The sequence below is a fragment of the Coregonus clupeaformis genome, unplaced genomic scaffold, assembly GCF_020615455.1.
Source record: "Coregonus clupeaformis isolate EN_2021a unplaced genomic scaffold, ASM2061545v1 scaf1076, whole genome shotgun sequence".
Classification (NCBI taxonomy): Eukaryota; Metazoa; Chordata; class Actinopteri; order Salmoniformes; family Salmonidae; genus Coregonus; species Coregonus clupeaformis.
In genome coordinates this window covers 129699-151936 of record NW_025534530.1, presented here as the reverse complement: position 1 = coordinate 151936, position 22238 = coordinate 129699, and the positions used below count along the sequence as shown (strand labels likewise).

Here is a 22238-nt window from a genome sequence, read left to right as displayed (position 1 = left end):
GTGAGTTTCATTTTGTTTGTGTCATGTGGTGATTGGTCGATGACTCCCAATCAGAGGTAACGAGTGTCAGCTGTCGGCTCGTTATCTCTGATTGGGAGCCATATATATTCTGTGTGTTTTCTCCTTTGTTTGGTGGGTTATTGTTTCTTTGTTGCTGTTATTGGTATTCAGTATAGAACTTCACGGATCGTCATTTGTTGTTTTCTTTGTGGTTGCTTTAAGTAATAAAGTCATCATGTTCACTCGCTACGCTGCGCATTGGTCTCCTCCTTCAGACGATCGTGACATTAGACCACTGCGCCACTCGGGAGGCCCCATGTGTCGCATTTCAACAAGACCCCTTAAAGGTTTTGGCACAAAAAAAGGCACAAAAAAATTACGCTAAACAGACAATGATGTCCCTTAACACCAATTCCGATCTCTGAGAAGCAAAGGGAGAGAGAACCTTCAGAGAGTGAAGAATTAATAAGATAGGTCCATCATTCAAGTGCAGTCTATCCATTTCCTGTCTATTCAATGCACTCAAAGTCAGCTACAGGTCCTCCACAGCGGCCAGATCCATCCACAAATGAAGTAGTTCCAGTCAGTTTTTACTCTCGTCCAATTTGCAAGAGGAGAACAGGATAAGCAAAGCAATCTCATTCGCTCCTCACTCTCAATGGAGATGGTTTGCCTGGGAGACGCTGGAAGACGCGTGCAGTTTCAAGTGTCTCCTGGGATGCCAGTGGCACCGGTACACAGGTTTGAGATCAGTCCCAGTCGTCTTTGCAAACACAGGCACACTCCTCGTGGTGTTCCAAGGGCACATCGCTCATGGACTTCTGCAGGCCTCGGCCCCCGCTTCGGTGCTTCAGCAGGAGAACCTACAGAGAGCGGTGAGCCAGAGCGCGAATTGAGAGTTTGGAACACGCCCTCCACCAAAACAACATCAAACACATTTACACATCAAATGGTTAAATTAGCTCAAATACATAGCAGAAAGATCTTCATGATACATTTGTTTTACACCACTAACCACATTTTCATCCACAGTTTTTATGCGAGTAAAGTCATACCATATTAAAGAAAAATGCTGGAAACAGGTAGTTTCAGTACAATTTTATAAATGCAGACAGATAATTTGTTATTTCGACATGGTGGCATCTTTTTGTGTCGGTAAAATATATTATGCGAGAAATGGTGGTGGAAACGCCTTTATGTGCAAAAAATTATATAATGACCATCATATCACGTGTGTGATATCACGTGATGATATGTTGTGTGGTCCTCCCACTATGACTCAGGAAACCATGCAGTTTATTAGGCTACAGATGCAATACGTTTAGATGAACTTCACAGGATGGTGAAAGTGCACATGATGCTTGATGCATCCTTTCCAATAAATATCGAGAGTATTATTCTGGTGACATGATATGATTGATGCTAGACTGCTGTTTTACAAATAAAAAAATTCTTGCTCTTATCCATAATAATCTCATAATGTAGACTAGCCTACCTGCACAGCCTACCTGCATTGTATCTGCGAGCTGTTGGCTAGAGCGCAGAGTAGGCACATTTGTTATTTAACTCAACCGTTTTTGTAAAAAAAATATCGGTAGAGTTGAAAATGCGATGGAAACACATTGAACATTTTGTGTGCACTACGTCATCACCCATTGATGATTTTATCCGCAATAAGTCTGTTTGGTGTAAACGCCAATGGAAAATTCACATATTTTCTTTATGTGGATTTTAGAATATTTGCATGAAGATCTGTCGCCAATTGAATGGAAACCTAGCTAATGACACATTTCAATCACCAAATAACAGGATGTAATTCTGTTATGATAAATTAGCTTGCATTTATTATGCTGATCTTTCAGAAAAAATATTAAGTTCAAGTATAAGTAGCACATTATGACCCTTGTCTAGAGTTACAAAGTTAACTTCTGATAACTTTCCCAAAATTCCCAGGTTTTCCAGAAATCCTGGTTAGAAGATTCCTGGATTTCCAGTTTATTCTCTCCTGATTCCAGGAATATTAAAATCTCAGAAAATTGGGAAAGTTGCCACACTTTTACCTCATGGTACTTCTTGATGACCCGGGTAGGCACACACTGGCAGTCAAAGCAGCGATGCGCGCAGCAGGCACAGTTGCCCCCGCAGCGCTTCACCAGGAGGCAGCTAGGCCAGAAGATGGCGTCCGTCCTCTTGAGCTCCTCGCGCAGGGAGACAGAGAAGTTGCGCGGCGTGCAGCTGTACAGTCTCACCTCTTCTCTCAACAGGTTGAGATCCACTCCTGTTCAACAAAGAGATTAAGCTCACCACGTCAACCTAAAATGATTAGATACCTTTTATTAAATTACAAAGAAGGGGCATCAATTGCTAAACTGAGGTTAAATTGCCAAGATATATTTTCAAGATAACCTTCCACAGACAGTTTTATGCTCAACTGCAGCTGTATATCTGTTTTTCCCTCCATCTCAACATGACAGACCTTTCTTCCACTGCAATTCCTATCACTAGAACCCCAGTTGTTAGCCGTTTGAGAAGCGGTAGTCACTGTACCTCTGGATTTCTTGTTGTGGAGGAATGACTTTCCCAGGATGTGCCACGTGGGCTTGTATAGGTCTTCCATGTCAAGCAGCCATCTCTCAGGTTCCAGGTACTTCATGACCTCCTCCACGGTGCTGAGGCTAGCCACAGCCTCAGACAATGCATCTGCGCTCTGCAGAGATGGAGATGGAGTTACCTCGGGCTTCGAAACACAGTAAAGAAAACCGGCACAAAGGAAGATGGGGAAAAAGTTTCATAGACTTCAGCCTCATGGTTTTAATTGAATCAACCATAATTTAATGGATACTTTTAGAGAGCACCATACAAAAATTACCAGCAAAACCCCCATAAAAAGTAACATAAGCTCTACATAATGAGTGATTGTGGTACAGTGCATTACAAAACCGAACATCAAAGCTCCATTCATTTTGGCATCTCCATAGATTCCACTGCTCTTCTCTCAGCTAGATTTTCATCCAGAAATAACTACAGAAACAAAAACATTCAAGCTAAGACTCCCGTCAGTTCCTATGGGGGGCAGCAATGTTTGTTTTCTCTGACTGATATCTCTACCTAAGACAGAGAACGGTGCAGCAGATTGATACCTGGGGTATTGGTATCCCCACATGAGACTTTAATCCTCCAGAGACCTTTCTGGTCTGTGATACTCTGGCTAAATCCCATATTACACCCTATTCTCTATATTGTGCACTACTTTTGACCAAGGTCCATAGGCCTCTGTTAAAAAGTAGTGCACTATATAGGGAATAGGGTGTAATATGGGATGCAACCATAGTCTCTGCTCATTCTGTCTGACATGTCAGCTTGCTGGTAGCTTTATGTGGCAATACAGACCTAATCCTGTGTGATTGACAAGTTGAATGCATCACTGTGACACCAGCAAGCAAGCACTAATAATATGGACACATCAGCACTAAAATGTGTACGTTATTTAGTACATTGATTACTAATGGTTTCAAACTCCCTTTATTATCACAGTGTAGGCCTATCAAAAGCTTTGACAAAAAAAAAAAAAAAAAAGCATTATGTCACGTATAATCCTATGTGAAATGTCTAATGCGTACATGACAAACAATCAATAAATCTTGAGCTGAGTCATAAGAGAGGAGAAACAGGGATTAGATTTGATGGGGAAAATACAGTTTTCAGCTCAGACAGAGTAAAGAGATACAGAATGAATCAGTGAAAAGGACTCACCACAGGATTGGCAATGTCACATTGAATAATCAAAGTGATACGGGAACGTCTGTTCTGATTCACTGACAACGTAATACCATGTAATACACTCTGAAATTACAGTCAGCACTCCCTCAGAATTTGGCTCCCTTTGGTGCTGCTACTGCATGATAAGATTAGAGAGGAAGGCTACAGAGTTTAGCAACATGGCCGAGGCAGAGGTGCCTCGGCCATGTGTTTAACGTGCAAATGTTTTTATGCCTAGTGGTTTAGTGATCTGTTGATGTCTGTGATGTCTTGTATGAACAACTTCACATTTAATAAAAAAATATGGAGATTTACTGTGAATGGCGGTTCTTAGGCAAGTGGGCAAAGTCAAATATGACAGGAATATTAATCCAAATGCACTGGTCATGCGGTTCGATTAATAAAACAATAATTATCATAACTACCAACAAGAACATCAAGAGCACGTCAGAATTGTCTCGGGAGATCATGCAAGGCAAAACATCTTGCCATTGCTTTTCTATGAGAACAATGGAGATTTTTGCTTCATAGTAGAAGCATGCTATGTGAATCCTGTTACTGTTGCCTGGTCTTGGCAGTGGATACAAGTGTGGAATGGAAACCATTAACAGCTTGTGAATGTCGATGGTGCTACACTCCTCCAATTAACGGCACTCTGTAGGCATGGCCTCAGAAGCGGCAGCCAAGCACTCCTTAAGAGACAGGTGACATGTAGTGAATAAAGCTTTGTGAAGGAGATGAGAGCCCTGAATAAAGGCATTGGGGAACAAAGCACTTAAAAGGGCCACCATAACTTTGGACTGGCATGAATTCTCTGTGGAACCAAGAGTCTGGTCGTTGGGTAGACTTTGTTTTTCCTCCGAAGTTCAGTGTTCAGGTGTAGCAGAAGCTATCATCTATTATGGGATGGTAGATATGGCAGCGCAGCGGGTTATTTCCAAATATAAATGTGGTGAAAATTGTCAGTGGTAGAACAATGCCCACATTGGCCCAAAAGTGAAATTCTGAAGACCTGTTTTGAGTGATATTGTTTGTAATTAAAACGACCAGCACTATCCATCTGTTTCCTTATATTTGTAACTCTAACAGCACCACCACACCACACAACACAACCAAAATAAATGTGATGGAACTGAGTCAAAGACTACCTTAGTGTTTTGAGCCAATTATTTGCACGGCTATCAAAATGTGCAAGTCATCAACTCGCCTCACTTTGACATAGCTAAGCTATGACATCTCCTTGCATAGCAACCCTGCAAATATTTTGCCTCATAACTGCAGTTAACATGTTCACATTCAAACTTTATTATTGTGGTGCCTGATGCTAGTCTTTTATCTTAGCCACAACTTCATCGGGTAAGAATTAATCTCAAGAGGTATAAAACCCCAACACAGAATAGTGTCTATTGTATTCTGCAGCCATAGCTAAAAGGTGTTTCAAATTGGTTACAAGCTGTGTCAATCTTTTATAAGGAAAATAGCTTAGCAGGCAGACAAGGGGCTCGCAGACAGCAACTCCTGCCAGAAATGACAGAGTGGACAATGTGTGTAGTGAGGAGTGGTAGAGCAGAACTAGACATCTGAGGTATGTGCAGAGGTGAATAGACACTGAGTGTACAAAACATTAAGAACTCCTTCCTAATATTGAGTTGCACCCCCCCTTTTGCCCTCAGAACTGCCTCAATTCATTGGGGCATGGACTCTACAAGGTGTCGAAAGCATTCCACAGGGATGCTGGCCCATGTTGGCTCCAATGCTTCCCACAGTTGTATCAAGTTGGCTGGATGCCCTTTGGGAGGTGGACAATTCTTGATACACACGGGACACTGTTGACCGTGAAAAACCCAGCAGCGTTGCAGTGCCTGGCACCTACTACCATGCTCAGTTCAAAGGCACTTACATATTTTGTCTTGCCCATTCACCCTCTGAATGGCACACATACACAATCCATGTCTCAATTATCTCAAGGCTTAACAATTATTCTTTAAGCTTTCTCCTCTTAATTTACACTGATTTAACAGGTGTCATAAATAAGGGATCATAGCTTTCACCTGGATTCACCTGGTCAGTCTGTCATGGAAAGAGTAGGTGTTCTTAATGTTTTGTACACTCAGTGTATGTATATACACATGAACTATGTCAGGAGGCACTGAATAATGTTTGACAGGAATGTATGAATACAGGAAAATGATTCAAAAACGTTGAAGCAAAATCCCATTGTGCAAGCCATTGTCACTTTCTTGCAGGGTTGCATATTGTGGAGGAATGTGATAAGCTCTACTGCTGAGAAATACTGCACAAATATTGGATAAATAAGTGGATATACATTGTCACAGAATATTACACATACAGCGAGCTGGGGACAGTGACACATTTTTTGTTGTTTTGGCTCTGTACTCCAGCACTTTTTCCACATTTTGTTATGTTACAGCCTTATTATAAAATTGATTAAATAACTAAAAAATCCTCATCAGTCGTGGTCAAAAGTTTTGAAAATGACACATATACTAATTTTCACAAAGCCTGCTGCCTCAGTTTTGATGATGGCAATTTGCATATACTACAGAATGTCATGAAGAGTGATCAGATGAATTGCAATTAATTGCGAAGTCCCTCTTTGCCATGAAAATGAACTTAATCCCCAAAAAACATTTCCACTGCATTTCAGCCATGCCACAAAAGGACCAGCTGCCATCATGTCAGTGATTCTCTTGTTAACACAGGTGAGAGTGTTGACGAGGACAAGGCTGGAGATCACTCTGTCATGCTGATTGAGTTAGAATAACAGACTGGAAGCTTTAAAAGGAGGGTGGTGCTTGAAATCATTGTTCTTCCTCTGTTAACCATGGTTACCTGCAAGGAAACATGTACCATCATCATTGCTTTGCACAAAAAGGGCTTCACAGGCAAGGATATTGCTGCTAGTAAGATTGCACCTAAATCAACCATTTATCGGATCATCAAGAACTTCAAGGAGAGAGGTTCAATTGTTGTGAATAAGGCGTCAGGGTGCCCAAGAAAGTCCAACATGCGCCAGGACCGTCTCCTAAAGTTGATTCAGCTGCGGGATCGGAGCACCACCAGTGCAGAGCTTGCTCAGGAATGGCAGCAGTCAGGTGTGAGTGCATCTGCACGCACAGTGAGGCGAAGACTTTTGGAGGATGGCCTGGTGTCAAGCAGGGCAGCAAAGAAGCCACTTCTCTCCATGAAAAACATCAGAGACAGACTGATATTCTGCAAAAGGTACAGGGATTGGACTGCTGAGGACTGGGGTAAAGTCATTTTCTCTGATGAATCCCCTTTCCGATTGTTTGGGGCATTCGGAAAACACCTTGTCCGGAGAAGACAAGGTGAGCGCTACCATCAGTCCTGTGTCATACCAACAGTAAAGCATCCTGAGACCATTAATGTGTGGGGTTGCTTCTCAGCCAAGGGAGTGGACTCACTCACAATTTTACCTAAGAACACAGCCATGAATAAAGAATGGTACCAACACATCCTCCGAGAGCAACTTCTCCCAACCATCCAAGAACAGTTTGTTGATGACCAATGCCTTTTCCAGCATGATGGAGCACCTTGCCATAAGGCAAAAGTGATAACTAATTGGCTTGGGGAACAAAACATCGACATTTTGGGTCCATGGCCAGGAAACTCCCCAGACCTTAATCCCATTGAGAACTTGTGGTCGATCCTCAAGAGGTGGACAAACAAAAACCTACACATTTTGACAAACTCAAAGCATTGATTATGCAAGAATGGGCTGCCATCAGTCAGGATGTGGTCCAGAAGTTAATTGACAGCATGCCAGGGCGGATTGCAGAGGTCTTGAAAAAGAAGGGTCAACACTGCAAATATTGACTCTTTGCATAAACTTCCTGTAATTGTCAATAAAAGCCTTTGACACTTATGGAATGCTTGTAATTATACTTCAGTATACCATAGTAACATCTGACAAAAATATCTCATAACACTGAAGCAGCGAACTTTGTGAAGACCAATACTTGTGTCATTCTCAAAACTTTTGACCACGACTGTACACAGGATAACCCACAATGCCAAAGCGAAAACAGGTATTTAGACATTTTTGCAAATGTATTAAATATACAGAAATACCTTATTTACATAAGTATTCAGACCTTTTGTTATGAGACTCGAAATTTAGCTCAGGTGCATCCTGTTTCCATTGATCATCTTTGAGATGTTTCTACAACTTGATTGGAGTCCACCTGTAGTAAATTCAATTGATTGGACATGATTTGGAAAGGCACACACCTGTCTATATAAGGTTCCACAGTTAACAGGGCATGTCAGAGCAAAAACCAAGCCATGAGGTCGAAGCAATTGTCCGTAGAGCTCCGGGACAGGATTGTGTCGAGACACAGATCTGGGTAAGGGTACCAAAAAACCTCTGCAGCATTGAAGGTCCCCAAGAACAGAGTGGCCTCCATCATTCTTAAATTGAAGAAGTTTGGAACCACCAAGACTCTTCCTAGAGCTGGCCGTCCGGCCAAACTGAGCAATCGGGGGAGAAGGGCCTTGGTCAGGGAGGTGACCAAGAACCCGATGGTCACTCTGACAGAGCTCCAGAGTTCCTCTGTGGAGATGGGAGAACCTTCCAGAAGGACAATCATCTCTGCAGCACTCCACCAATCAGGCCTTTATGGTAGAGTGGCCAGACGGAAGCCACTCCTCAGTAAAAGGCACATGACAGCCCGCTTGGGCCATGAGAAACAAGATTCTCTGGTCTAATGAAACCAAGATTGAAATCTTTGGCCTGAATGCCAAGCGTCAGGTCTGGAGGACACCTGGCACCATCCCTACGGTGAAGCATGGTGGTGGCAGCATCATGCTGTGGGGCTGTTTTTCAGTGACAGGGACTGGGAGACTAGTCCGGATCGAGGGGGAAAAATGAATGGAGCAAAGTACAGAGAGATCCTTGATGAAAACCTGCTCAGGACCTCAGACTGGGGCGAATGTTCACCTTCCAACAGGACAACAACCCTAACCAAGACAACGCAGGAATGGCTTCGGGACAAGTCTCTGAATGTCCTTGAGTGGCCCAGCCAGAGCCCGTACGTGAACCCGATCGAACATCTCTGGAGAGACCTGGAAATAGCTGTGCAGCGACGCTCCCCATCCAAGCTCACAGAGGATCACACAGGATCTGAAGAGAAGAATGGGAGAAACTCTGCAAATACAGGTGTGCCAAGCTTGTAGCGTCATACCCAAGAAGACTCGATGCTGTAATCGTTGCCAAAGGTGCTTCCAGAAAGTACTGAGTAAAGGGTCTGAATACTTATGTAAATGTAATATTTCAGTTGTAAAATTGTAGACCTCCACAAGACTGGTTCATCCTTGGGAGCAATTTCCAAACGCCTGAAGGTACCACGCTCAGCTGTACAAACAATAGTACACAAGTATAAACACCATGGAACACGCAGCCGTCATACCGCTCAGGAAGGAAATGTGTTCTGTCTCCTAGAGATGAATGTACTTTGGTGCGAAAAGTGCAAATCAATCCCAGAACAACAGCAAAGGACCTTGTGAAGATGCTGGAGGAAACAGGTACAAAAGTATCTATATCCACAGTAAAACGAGTCCTATATCGACATAACCTGAAAGGCCGCTCAGCAAGGAAGAAGCCACTGCTCCAAAACCGCCATAAAAAGCCAGACTATGGTTTGCAACTGCACATGGGGACAAAGATCGTACTTTTTGGAGAAATGTCCTCTGGTCTGATGAAACAAAAATAGAACTGTTTGGCCATAATAACCATCGTTATGTTTGGAGGAAAAAGGGGGTCCCTTGCAAGCCAAAGAACATCATCCCAACCATGAAACACGGGGGTGGCAGCATCATGCTGTGGGGGTGCTTTTGCTGCAGGAGGGACTGGTGCACTACATAAAATAGATGGCATCATGAGGAAGGAAAATTATGTGGATATATTGAAGCAACATCTCAAGACATCAGTCAGGAAGTTAAAGCTTGGTCGCAAATGGGTCTTCCAAATGGACAATGACCCCAAGCATACTTCCAAAGTTGTGGCAAAATGGCTTAAGGACAACAAAGTCAAGGTATTGGAGTGGCCATCACAAAGCCCTGACCTCAATCCTATAGAAAATCTGTGGGCAGAACTGAAAAAGCGTGTGTGAGCAAGGAGGCCTACAAACCTGACTCAGTTACATCAGCTACACCAACTTATTGTGGGAAGCTTGTGGAAGGCTACCCGAAACGTTTGACCCAAGTTAAACAATTTAAAGGCAATGCTACCAAATACTAATTGAGTGTATGTAAACTTCAGACCCAATGGGAATGTGATGAAATAAATAAAAGCTGAAATAAATAATTCTCTCTACTATTATTCAGACATTTCACATTCTTAAAGTAAAGTGGTGATCCTAACTGACCTAAGACAGGGAATTTTTACTAGGATTAAATGTCAGGAATTGTGAAAAACTGATTTAAATGTATTTGGCTAAGGTGTATGTAAACTTCTGACTTCAACTGTATATATATATACTGTATATAAAATAGTAATATGGACAATGCAACACACCTGCAAGCTCTGCTAAGTTTAACTTCTGCCAGCTCTGTAAATGTCACTTCTTTCAAAGCAGAACATTGTTTACAAACTAAGCAGACACAACTTTTTCTATTTTGATTGCTAATGACCTTCATCCGACCCTTTGACTAGACAGTTTACCAATGTCACTGAAAGAACAAAGTACAACTACATTGATTTATTTCAGGTAGCTAAATGTCAAGTTAATCTAACGATGTTGAGATGATAACATGTCTACCATTTCACACAGAGTTGCAAACCACATCCCCACACATGAAAACATCCAGAAAATGTGGCCTTTTGTGCTTAAACAACGTTCTGTGCCATTGACCACAATGCAATTGAGGTTGGTATAAAAAGAGGCTCAATTTTGGCCTTGCCAGATCTTAGTCTGTTGGGAACCATGCATGGCATTGGCATTGCCAGTCTCTCTCCTATCATTTCACTAGTGTCTCTTACTTTTTATCTCTCTACTCTCCAGTTAAAGTGACATTTCATGAGCACTTGTCTCGTTGTCTCCCAGTTTCTCCACAATAAGCGTCACGGCACAATGGACCTCAGTCCCATAAAGAACCAAGGCCAGCATACTGGAGGTATCATGTGAAAAACGGGTCACCCTGACGCCGACATTTAGGGAGACAGTTAGTTTTCCTTTTTCTCTCCCCATTCAGATAAATATTTTTTTTCAGAGCCATGCTGTGTTTTAACAACCTCTTCGCCTGGCCCTTTAGCTTTTCCAAAATCTCTTCCTACGAATTACAAAAATCTCTTCCTAAGAATTTCCCCTTTCCATGGAAGTGGTAAAGAGGAATTATTGCTTGTTTAAATATAAACTCAAGTGCTGCCCCCATGACCTGAGGTTCCAGTGGGGCTGGTTTACCACAGGGAAACAGAGTGCTGCTGTTCAGTGGGGCCTTCTAGTGCCCGAGGAATGCTCAGAGAGAAGCCAGGCCGAAGTGAGGCCAAAGCTAACCTTTCCTCTCGTGATTTCCACCAGTAAACACTCTCGCTGGCCAACAATCGGCTGCCCCGAGTTGAAACATGAATGACACGCCACCTTGTTCTTGCTCGCTCAATCTATGAATTCTCGCAAATATCAAATATGTGTTTACGAATGGACAGATGGATGGATGTTGGCAGTATTTAGGGATGTATGTATTATGCATGCATGTTCAATAGACAGGTAACTCCCAAAATTAAGGAAACACCAACATAAACTGTCTGGAACTCTATTGGAGGGATGCGACACCATTCTTCCACGAGAAATGCCATAATTTTGGTGTTTTGTTAATGGTGGTGGAAAACACTGACTCAGGCGCCGCTCCAGAATCTCCCATAAGTGTTTAATTGGGTTGAGATCTGGTGACTGAGACGGCCATGGCAAATGCTTCACATTGTTTTCATGCTCATCAAACCATACATAGGGCCCTATAAAATCTGCTTTGCGGAGAATGCGGATGGAATCACAGAATCCAGATATTAAAACGGAATTCAACAATATTCTAAAATGTATTGAACTTAGTAGGAAATCAACTAAATGTATTGAACTTATGGGAAAATGCATAAATTTGCAATGACATGAGCTAAATGCATCAGTGATTCGTATTTTCCTTCAACTTTCTGAAGAGGCAAAGGCACAGGAATGTTCCTGTCTGTGTGTGTGTTTTTCTACCACTTTGCCTAGCCGTTAGCGATGATGCTAATGTAATGACAACCATCTTCCGTAGATGGAAAGATTCCCAAAAACCTTGTCAATTAAATATTAACTACAAAGTAGCCTGGCAGAATGATATCATGATTATTTGCATCAATCCAGTGGACATTTGTTTTGCAAACTCTGTAATCACATGAGTGCTACAGAAACATCGCTAACCAAACAACGGCCTCTGGCTGGTGCGCAGTTGAGTTAAAAGGTAACTATACCACAAAATGTCTTCGATTTTTCCCAGACCTCAAAAGTGGTCTCCTGATGTGGTTTAAGCAATGTTGTGGACTTAAAAAATAATAATAATCTAGGTGTGACTTTGAGAAAGAAAACCTGAAAAAACGGGGAAAAACAGAAACCTGGCTAAAGTAAATGGAGAAAACGAAATTTGGGAAAAACCAAATGGAATTGATTCAATCCCAGTATAGGTTTCCATCCAATTGGCGACAGATTTTCATGCGAATATTCTAAAATCGGCATAAAGAAAATATGTGAATTTCCCACCAGTTTTGTGTTTCCATCAAACTGACTTGTTGCGGGTAAAAGTCAGTGCATGATGACGTAGTGCACACAAAATGTACTTTTTTGATTACGTTTTCATGTACCAAATAAAAATCGAAAGTTTACTGTGTTCCCATCGATTTTCCACTCTACCGATTGTTTTGTCAGAAAAACTGTTGCTTTAAATAGCAAATGTGCCTACTCTGGTCTTGGCACGTGCGCTCCGGCCAACCACAGATACACTGCGGGTAGGCTGTGCAGGTAGGCTAGTCTACATGATGAGATTATTATGGATAAGAGCGCTAATATTTGTATTTGTCAAAACAGCAGTCAAACATCGATCATCATGTCACCAGAATAAGACCCTCAATATTTATTGGAGAGGAGCATCAAGCTCATCACCTTGCACTTTCATCACCCTGTGAAGTTCATAATAACTTATTTAATCTGTAGCCTAATAAACTGCATGCTTTCCCAACAAGTAGTATTGGGAGGACCACACACCATATCATCGCGTGACTGATATGATGGTTATTATCTAAATATTTGCGCAAAAAGCCATTTCCACTGCCATTTCTTGCATAATAAAATGTACAGACACAGAAAGATCCCACCATGTCGAACGAACAAATGATCTGTCGGCATTTATAAAATTGTACCGAAACTTCCTTTTTGCATCACAGCTGTCGTGAATTTTTTTTATATGGCATCACATTACTCACATAAAAACTGTGGATGGAAACGTGGTTAGTGTATGTAAAGAATTCAAATCCCAGGCAATCACCCGAGAAGCTTATACACTCGAAGATGCTCAGTGATTCCACCGCAAATATACAGTCCCAGTCAAATGTTTGGACACACCTACTCATTAAATGGTTTTTCTTTATTTTTACTATTTTCTACATTGTAGAATAATAGTGAAGACATCAAAACTATGAAATAACACATATGGAATCATGTAGTAACCAAAAAAGTGTTAAACAAATCAAAATATATTTTATATTTGAGATTCTTCAAATAGCCACCCTTTGCCTTGATCACAGCTTTGCACACTCTTGGCATTCTCTCAACCAGCTTCACCTGGAATGCTTTTCCAACAGTCTTGAAGGAGTTCCCACATATGCTGAGCACTTGTTGGCTGCTTTTCCTTCACTCTGCGGTCCGACTCATCCCAAACCATCTCAATTCAAATCAAATCAAATCAAATTTTATTGGTCACATGCGCCAAATACAACAGGTGCAGACATTACAGTGAAATGCTTACTTACAGCCCTTAACCAACAGTGCATTTATTTTAAACAAAAAAAGTAAGAATAAAACAACAACAAAAAAAGTGTTGAGAAAAAAAGAGCAGAAGTAAAATAAAGTGACAGTAGGGAGGCTATATATACAGGGGGGTACCGTTGCAGAGTCAATGTGCGGGGGCACCGGCTAGTTGAGGTAGTTGAGGTAATATGTACATGTGGGTAGAGTTAAAGTGACTATGCATAAATACTTAACAGAGTAGCAGCAGCGTAAAAAGGATGGGGTGGGGGGGCAGTGCAAATAGTCCGGGTAGCCATGATTAGCTGTTCAGGAGTCTTATGGACCTAGACTTGGCACTCCGGTACCGCTTGCCGTGCGGTAGCAGAGAGAACAGTCTATGACTAGGGTGGCTGGAGTCTTTGACAATTTTGAGGGCCTTCCTCTGACACCGCCTGGTATAGAGGTCCTGGATGGCAGGAAGCTTTGCCCCAGTGATGTACTGGGCCGTACGCACTACCCTCTGTAGTGCCTTGCGGTCGGAGGCCAAGCAGTTGCCATACCAGGCGGTGATGCAACCAGTCAGGATGCTCTCGATGGTGCAGCTGTATAATTTTTTGAGGATCTGAGGACCCATGCCAAATCTTTTTAGTCTCCTGAGGGGGAATAGGCTTTGTCGTGCCCTCTTCACGACTGTCTTGGTGTGCTTGGACCATGATAGTTCGTTGGTGATGTGGACACCAAGGAACTTGAAGCTCTCAACCTGTTCCACTACAGCCCCGTCGATGAGAATGGGGGCGTGCTCAGTCCTCTTTTTTTTCCTGTAGTCCACAATCATCTCCTTTGTCTTGGTCACGTTGAGGGAGAGGTTGTTGTCCTGGCACCACACGGCCACATCTCTGACCTCCTCCCTATAGGCTGTCTCACCGTTGTCGGTGATCAGGCCTACCACTGTTGTGTCGTCGGCAAACTTAATGATGGTGTTGGAGTCGTGCCTGGCCATGCAGTCATGGGTGAACAGAGAGTACAGGAGGGGACTGAGCACGCACCCCTGAGGGGCCCCCGTGTTGAGGATCAGTGTGGCAGATGTGTTGTTACCTACCCTTACCACCTGGGGGCGGCCCGTCAGGAAGTCCAGGATCCAGTTGCAGAGGGAGGTGTTTAGTCCCAGGATCCTTAGCTTAGTGATGAGCTTAGAGGGCACTATGGTGTTGAATGCTGAGCTGTAGTCAATGAATAGCATTCTCACGTAGGTGTTCCTCTTGTCCAGGTGGGAAAGGGCAGTGTGGAGTGCGATAGAGATTGCATCATCTGTGGATCTGTTGGGGCGGTATGCAAATTGGAGTGGGTCTAGGGTTTCTGGGATAATGCTGTTGATGTGAGCCATGACCAGTCTTTCAAAGCACTTCATGGCTACAGACGTCAGTGCTACGGGTCGGTAGTCATTTAGGCAGGTTGCGTTGAGGTCGGAGGATTGCGGACGCCAGGTCATCTGATGCAGCACTCCATCACTCTGGAGTTGTGTTGGGTCATTGTCCTGTTGAAAAACAAATGATAGTCCCACTAAGCCCAAACCAGATGGGATGGCGTATCGCTGCAGAATGCTGTGTTAGCCATGCTGTGTTAGCCATGCTGGTTAAGTGCCTTGAATTCTAAATAAATCACAGACAGTGTCACCAGCAAAGCACCCCCACACCATAACACCTCCTCCTCCATGCTTTACGGTGGGAAATACACATGCGGAGATCATCCGTTCACCCACAACGCGTCTCACAAAGACATGGCGGTTGGACCCAAAAATCTCAAATTTGGACTCCAGACCAAAGGACAAATTTCCACCGGTCTAATGTCCATTGCTCGTGTTTCTTGGCCCAAGCAGTTCTCTTCTTCTTATTGGTGTCCTTTAGTAGTGGTTTCTTTGCAGCAAATTCGACCATGAAGGCCTGATTCACACAGTCCCCTCTGAACAGTTGATGTTGGGCTCCCGAGTGGCGCAGCGGTCTAAGGCACTGCATATCAGTGCTTGAGGCGTCACTACAGACCCCCTGGTTCAATTCCAGGCTGTATCACAACTGGCCATGATTGGGAGTCCCATAGAGCAGCGCCCAGTGTCATCCGGGTTTGGCTGGTGTAGGCTGTCATTGTAAATAAGAATTTGTTCTTAACTGACTTGCCTAGTTAAATAAAGGTAAAAAAAAAAAATGTGACTTGAACTCTGTGAAGCATTTATTCGGGCTGCAATTTCTGAGCTGGCACACATGCTAATTAAAATGCATTCCAGATGACTGCCTCATGAAGCTGGTTGAGAGAATGCCAAGAGTGTGCAAAGTTGTCATCAAGGCAAAGGGTGGCTATTTGAAGAATCTCAAATATAAAATATATTTTGATTTGTTGAACACTTTTTTGGTTACTACATCATTCCATATGTGTTATTTAATAGTTTTGATGTCTTCACTATTATTCTACAATGCAGAAAATAGTAAAAATAAAGAAAAACCCTGGAATTAGTAGGTGTGTCCAAACTTTTGACTGGTAATGTGCGTTTTTCTGTCAGCTAGTGGATGCATTACAGAGATGTATATCCTACCCACATGACTTCATCACTCAGACAGAATCTCCTGCTCTATAGCTTATGATGTACAGTACTACCACAGACTCCAAAATGAAATGTTAAATGGGAAAGAAACAAATGACAAACTCCCTCAAATGCATCAGTACCATGGAGAAGACAACATGGCAGCAGAATTGCAGGTTCTACAATATAGTCTCCCCCATTGGACATTATAAATAGCACCTCACGATCCAGCCACACCTCTTTTGATGTGCACTGTGCGCCGGAGACGAAGCCAAAACACACCTCCTTCCCTTCCACTAGAATAACAGAACAGTTCTACAAGAAAAATATACGACTGTAAATACCACAGAGGAAAAACAAATTCACAAATTGTAGACCTTAGAAGAGATCAACATTGCTTTTGGGAACCAATGTTTAAGAAGCACAAATCCTACAGCAAACGGGATTCTTACTAGGTTATGGATTTAGAGATGTGGAGTGCCTAAAGGACAGCGTAGTATATTGTGTAAGGTAATATTTAATAAGATAATTAGTATTTACTCATTTTACCTCCAATTAGGATTGATGCAGATCTGAGATCGTTAAGATGATCTGTGGTTGTGAATGAAACATACTAGAGTAGAAGTACCGTAAGCTGTCCTCATCTTCTCTACCCTCATGACTTTCACATACATAAATAAAATGCATTCATTCCCCATCTTATAACTTGTGTAGTGCTTGGATGGGAGTCTAAGCAAAGCAAGTTGATGTTGGTGGGCCGTGGATTTGTTGGAGTAACTATTCTCTATGGATTGACAGAAGTCAATGGATTGACATTATTCTGTAAAAGGGTACCAAAACCTTAAAATCTGTGAGATCCTTATTCTCTGTAAATCTATCTGCTTTATAACTATCTCTCCTATGATATTTGGCTTAGAGATAAAGGAGAAAAACCAAACCAAAATCAAGTCCCATCTGGTTTTTCAGACAATGTCTGTGGTTCATCTTGTATTGCATGAGGCCTGTGTAGCTCAGTTGGTAGAGCATGGTGCTTGCAACGCCAGGGTTGTGGGTTCGATTCCCACGGGGGGCCAGTATGAAAAATGTATGCACTAACTGTAAGTCGTTCTGGATGAGAGCGTCTGGTAAATGAAGGATGATGATATACACTGAGTGTACAAAACATTAGGAACACCTGCTCTTTCCATGACATAGACTGAACAGGTAAATCGACTGAACAGGTAAATCAACTGAAATGTTATTTGTCACATGTGATGTAAATAGTCCGGGAGGCCATTTGATTAATTGTTCAGCAGTCTTATGGCTTTGGGGTAGAAGCTGTTAAGGAGCCTTTTGGACCTAGACTTGGCGCTCCGGTACCACTTGCCGTGTGGTAGCAGAGAGAACAGTCTATTACTTGGGTGACTGGAGTCCTTGAACATTTTTTGGGCCTTCCTCTGACACCGCTTAGTATATAGGTCCTGGATGGCAGGAAGCTTGGTCCCAGTGATGTAGCGCCTTACGGTTGGATGCCGAGCAGTTGCCATACCAGGCGGTGATGCAACCGGTCAGGATGCTCTCGATGGTGCAGCTGTAAAACTTCTGCTGAGGGGGAAAAGGTGTTGTCTTGCCCTCATCATGACTGTCTTGGTGTGTTTGGACCATGATAGTTTGTTGGTGATGTGGAAACCAAAGAACTTGAAACTCTCGACCCGCTACAGCCCCGTCGATGTCAATGGGGGCCTATTCGGCCCTCCTTTTCCTGTAGTCCACGATCATCTCCTTTGTCTTGCTCACATTGAGCGAGAGGTTGTTGTCCTGGCACCACACTGCCAGGTCTCTGACCTCCTCCCTATAGGCTGTCTCATCGCTGTCGGTGATCAGGCCTACCACTGTTGTGTCGTCAACAAACTTAATGATGGTGTTGGAGTCGTGCTTGGCCACGCAGTCGTGGGTGAACAGGGAGCACAGGAGGGAACTAAGCACGCACCCCTGAGGGGCCCCGATGTTGAGGATCAGTATGGCAGATGTGTTGTTGCCTACCCTTAACACCTGGGGGGCGGCCCGTCAAGAAGTCCAGGATCCAGTTGCAGAGGGAGGTGTTTAGTCCCAGGGTCATTAGCTTAGTGATGAGCTTTGTGGGCACTATGGTGTTGAACGCTGAGCTGTAGTCAATGAACAGCATTTTCACAAAGGTGTTCCTTTTTTCCAGGTGGGAAAGGACAGTGTGGAGTGCGAATGAGATTGCGTCATCTGTGGATCTATTGGGGCGGTATAAGAATTGGAGTGTATCTGACCAGCCTTTCAAAGCACTTCATGGCTACCGACATGAGTGCTACAGGGCGGTATTCATTTAGGCAGGTTACCTTCGTATTCTTGGGCATAGGGACTATGGTGGTCTGCTTGAAACATGTAGGTATTACAGACTTGGTCAGGGAGAGGTTGAAAATGTCAGTGAAGACACTTGGTCCTCGCATGCTCTGAGTACATGCCTTGGTAATCCATCTAGCCCATGGCCTTGTGAATGTTGACCTGTTTAAAGGTCTTGCTCAAATCGGCTACGGAAAGCGTGATCACACAGTCGTCCGGAACAGCTGGTGCTCTCATGCATGCTTCAGTGTTGCTTGCCTCGAAGCGAACATAAAAGGCATTTAGCTTGTCTGGTAGGCTCTAGCCACTGGGCAGCTCATGGCTGGGTTTCCCTTTGTAGTTCGTAATAGTTTGCAAGCCCGGCCACATCCAACGAGCGTCAGAGCCGGTGTAGTAGGATTCAATCTTAGTCCTGTATTGACGCTTTGTATGTTTGATGGTTCGTCTGAGGGCATAACGGGATTTCTTAAAAGCGTCCGGATTAGTGTCCCGCTCCTTGAAAGCGGCAGCTCTAGCCTTTAGCTCGGTGCAGATGTTGCCTGTAATCCATGGATTCTGGTTGGGATATGTACGTATGGTCACTGTGGGGACGTCGTCGTCGATGCACTTAATGATGAAGCCGGTGACTGAGGTGGTATACTCCTCAATGCCATTGGATCAATCCCGGAACATATTCCAGTCTGTGCTAGCAAAACAGTCCTGTAGCGTAGCATCTGCGTCATCTGACCACTTCCGTATTGAGCGAGTCACTGGTACTTCCTGCTTTAGTTTTTGCTTGAAAGCAGGAATCAGGAGGATATAATTATGGTCAGATTTGCCAAATGGAGGGCGAGGGAGAGCTTTGAATGCATCTCTGTGTGTGGAGTAAAGGTGGTCTAGAGTTTTTTTACATGTGACATGCTGGTAGAAATTTGCTAAAATTGATTTAAGTTTGCCTGCATTAAAGTCCCTGGCCACTAGGAGCGCCGCTTCTGGATGAGCATTTTCTTGTTTACTTATGGTCTTATACAGCTCGTTGAGTGCGGTCTTAGTGCCAGCATCAGTTTGTGGTGGTAAATAGACAGCTACGAATATTATAGATGAGAACTCTCTTGGTAGATAGTGTGGTCTACAGCTTATCATAAGGTACTCTACCTCAGGCGAGCAATACCTTGAGACATTGCGCACCAGTTGTTATTGACAAATAGACACACACCCCCGCACCTTGTCTTACCAGACGTAGCTTCTCTATCCTGCCGATGCAACGAAAACCCAGCCAGCTCTATATTATCCATGTCGTCATTCAGTCACGACTCGGAGAAACATAAGATATTACAGTTTTTAATGTCCCGTTGGTAGGACAGTCTTGACCGTAGATCATCCAGTTTGTTTTCCAGTGATTGCACGTTGGCCAATAGAACCGATGGTAGTGGCGATTTACTCACTCGCCTACGAATCCTCACAAGGCACCCCGAACTTCGCCCCCTGTATCTCCGTCTTTTCTTCACGTGAATGACGGGGATTTGGGCCTGGTCTCAGGAAGCAGTATATCCTTCGCATTGGACTCATTAAAGAAAAAATCTTCGTCCAGTTCGAGGTGAGTAATCGCTGTTCTGATGTCCAGAAGCTCTTTTTGGTCATAAGAGATGGTAGCAGCAACTTTATCTACAAAATAAGTTACAAACAATGTGAAAAAACGGCAGCCATCCCCTCCGGCACCATTACATTATCCAGGTGTAAGCTATGATCCCATATTGATGTCACCTGCTAAACACTTAAATCAGTGTAGATGAAGGGGAGGAGACAGGTTAAATAAGTATTTTTAATCCTTGAGACAATTGAGACATGGATTGTGTATGTGTGTCATTCAGAGGGGTGGGCAAGACAAAAGATTTAAGTGTCTTTGGACGGGATATGGTAGTAGGTGCCAGGTGCACCGGTTTGAGTGTGTCAAGAACTGCAACGCTGCTGGGTTTTTCACGCTCAACAGTTTCCCGTGTGTATCAAGAATGGTCCACCACCTAAAGGACATCCAGCCAACTTGACACAACTGTGGGAAGCATTGGCGTCAACATAGGCCAGCATCCCTGTGGAACGCTTTCGACGCCTTGTAGTCCATGCCCCGACGAATTGAGGCTGTTCTGAGGGCAAAAGGGCGTCCAACTGAATATTAGGAAGGTGTTCCAAATGTTTTGTACACTCAGTGTACATAACACACCAAAGCAGGCTTCTGTTGCTTTTTTGCATGAACTGAGAAAGACGAACAATGCCTTTTTTCCAAGGGAGACAATTAAACTAATTTAGCAGAGATTGAAAGGTCCAGGCATGCAAGAGTGCTTTAGTGAACAACTCGGGGAAATAAAGAAAGTTCTGAGCAGGGTATCACACATCAAAGATAAACATAGCTATTAAATAGGTCCACTCTCAAAAAAAACTTGTGAGATTCATGATATGGTGGTTCATAATGTTCTCCAAGGCAATGATATGAAAAATATTTTGACTAACAACAGTCTTGGTCATGGAAGGGAGCATGGCTAGCAAAGGGTCTCAAATTCACTGGATTGGATGTTTTTAGTCTAGATCTGCAGGACTTTGGAAATTCTACTGTGAAAAGTTTTAATCTAATGACACTTTGGATCAATGAACAATCCAAATGGATCACCTTTAAACTGGAACATGGCTGAAGCTGGTGACATCAGTTGTAGTCACATTCACATGGGCATGCTATTGGTCTTGACAGATGTCATTCAAGCTTAATGAACACAAACTGCTTCCTCTGCACGTTTTCCTATTGTAGAAATGTGTGTTACAAGTACTAAACCACCAAATTAATTTGAATTATTATAATGTTTAGGGCAAGTTGTATGAAAGGCTCTTACAATTAAGGTCAGGTCAGGCATCTTTGTATGCAGTATGTATATGTGTGTGTATGTGTGGGTGGACTCCTTCAATTTAGCATTGAGGCCTGCAGATTTAATCTAATGAATATAGCTGGATGTACACAATACACGGTGTAGAATATGGACTCACATTAGATCACCTTTATGGTATGAAAGTATATGGCAAACTTTTGGGTTGAATATTGGGTGAAGAAAGTGTAATGGTTCACATTAAAGGCCCAATGCAGACATTGTTATATCAATATCAAATAATTTCTGGGTAACAATTAAGTACATTACTGTAATAGTTTCACATAAAAAAAGAAGAAGAAAACAGCTTTTTAGCCAAAAACTATTTCTCAAGCAATATTTTGCTAGGACTGTCTGGGAGTGGTCTGAGTGAGGAGGGGAAAACTGAAAAATAGCAATTATTGGCAGAGAGGTTTGGAACTCTCTTTGGTAATGGTCTATTAACCAATTTACCTCCTGGTGATTAGGGCTGTGAAGGTTATGGAATTCTGGATGACGGTAATTGTCCAGCTAAATGACCGCGGTCACCGTAATAATAATAATAATAATAATAATAATATATATATATATATAGGTCCTGGAGTGGCCTAGCCAGTCTCCAGATCTCAACCCCATAGAAAATCTTTGGAGGGAGTTGAAAGTCCATGTTGCCCAGCG

General features: G+C 43.0%; 1 protein-coding gene across 1 annotated transcript in view; it reads right to left on the bottom strand.

Annotated features, from left to right (window-relative positions):
* Window positions 1-293: 293 nt before the first annotated feature.
* LOC121537098 (platelet-derived growth factor C-like) overlaps window positions 294-22238 on the bottom strand; it is a 115499-nt gene continuing 93554 nt past the window's right edge. Inside the window, exons 4-6 of the mRNA XM_041844876.2 lie at window positions 2548-2707; window positions 2061-2278; window positions 294-863 (exon numbers count right to left, since the gene is read on the bottom strand). Of these exons, the coding sequence (XP_041700810.1) occupies window positions 750-863; window positions 2061-2278; window positions 2548-2707 (492 nt within the window). The 3' untranslated portion in view covers window positions 294-749. The remainder of the gene's footprint in view (window positions 864-2060; window positions 2279-2547; window positions 2708-22238) is intronic.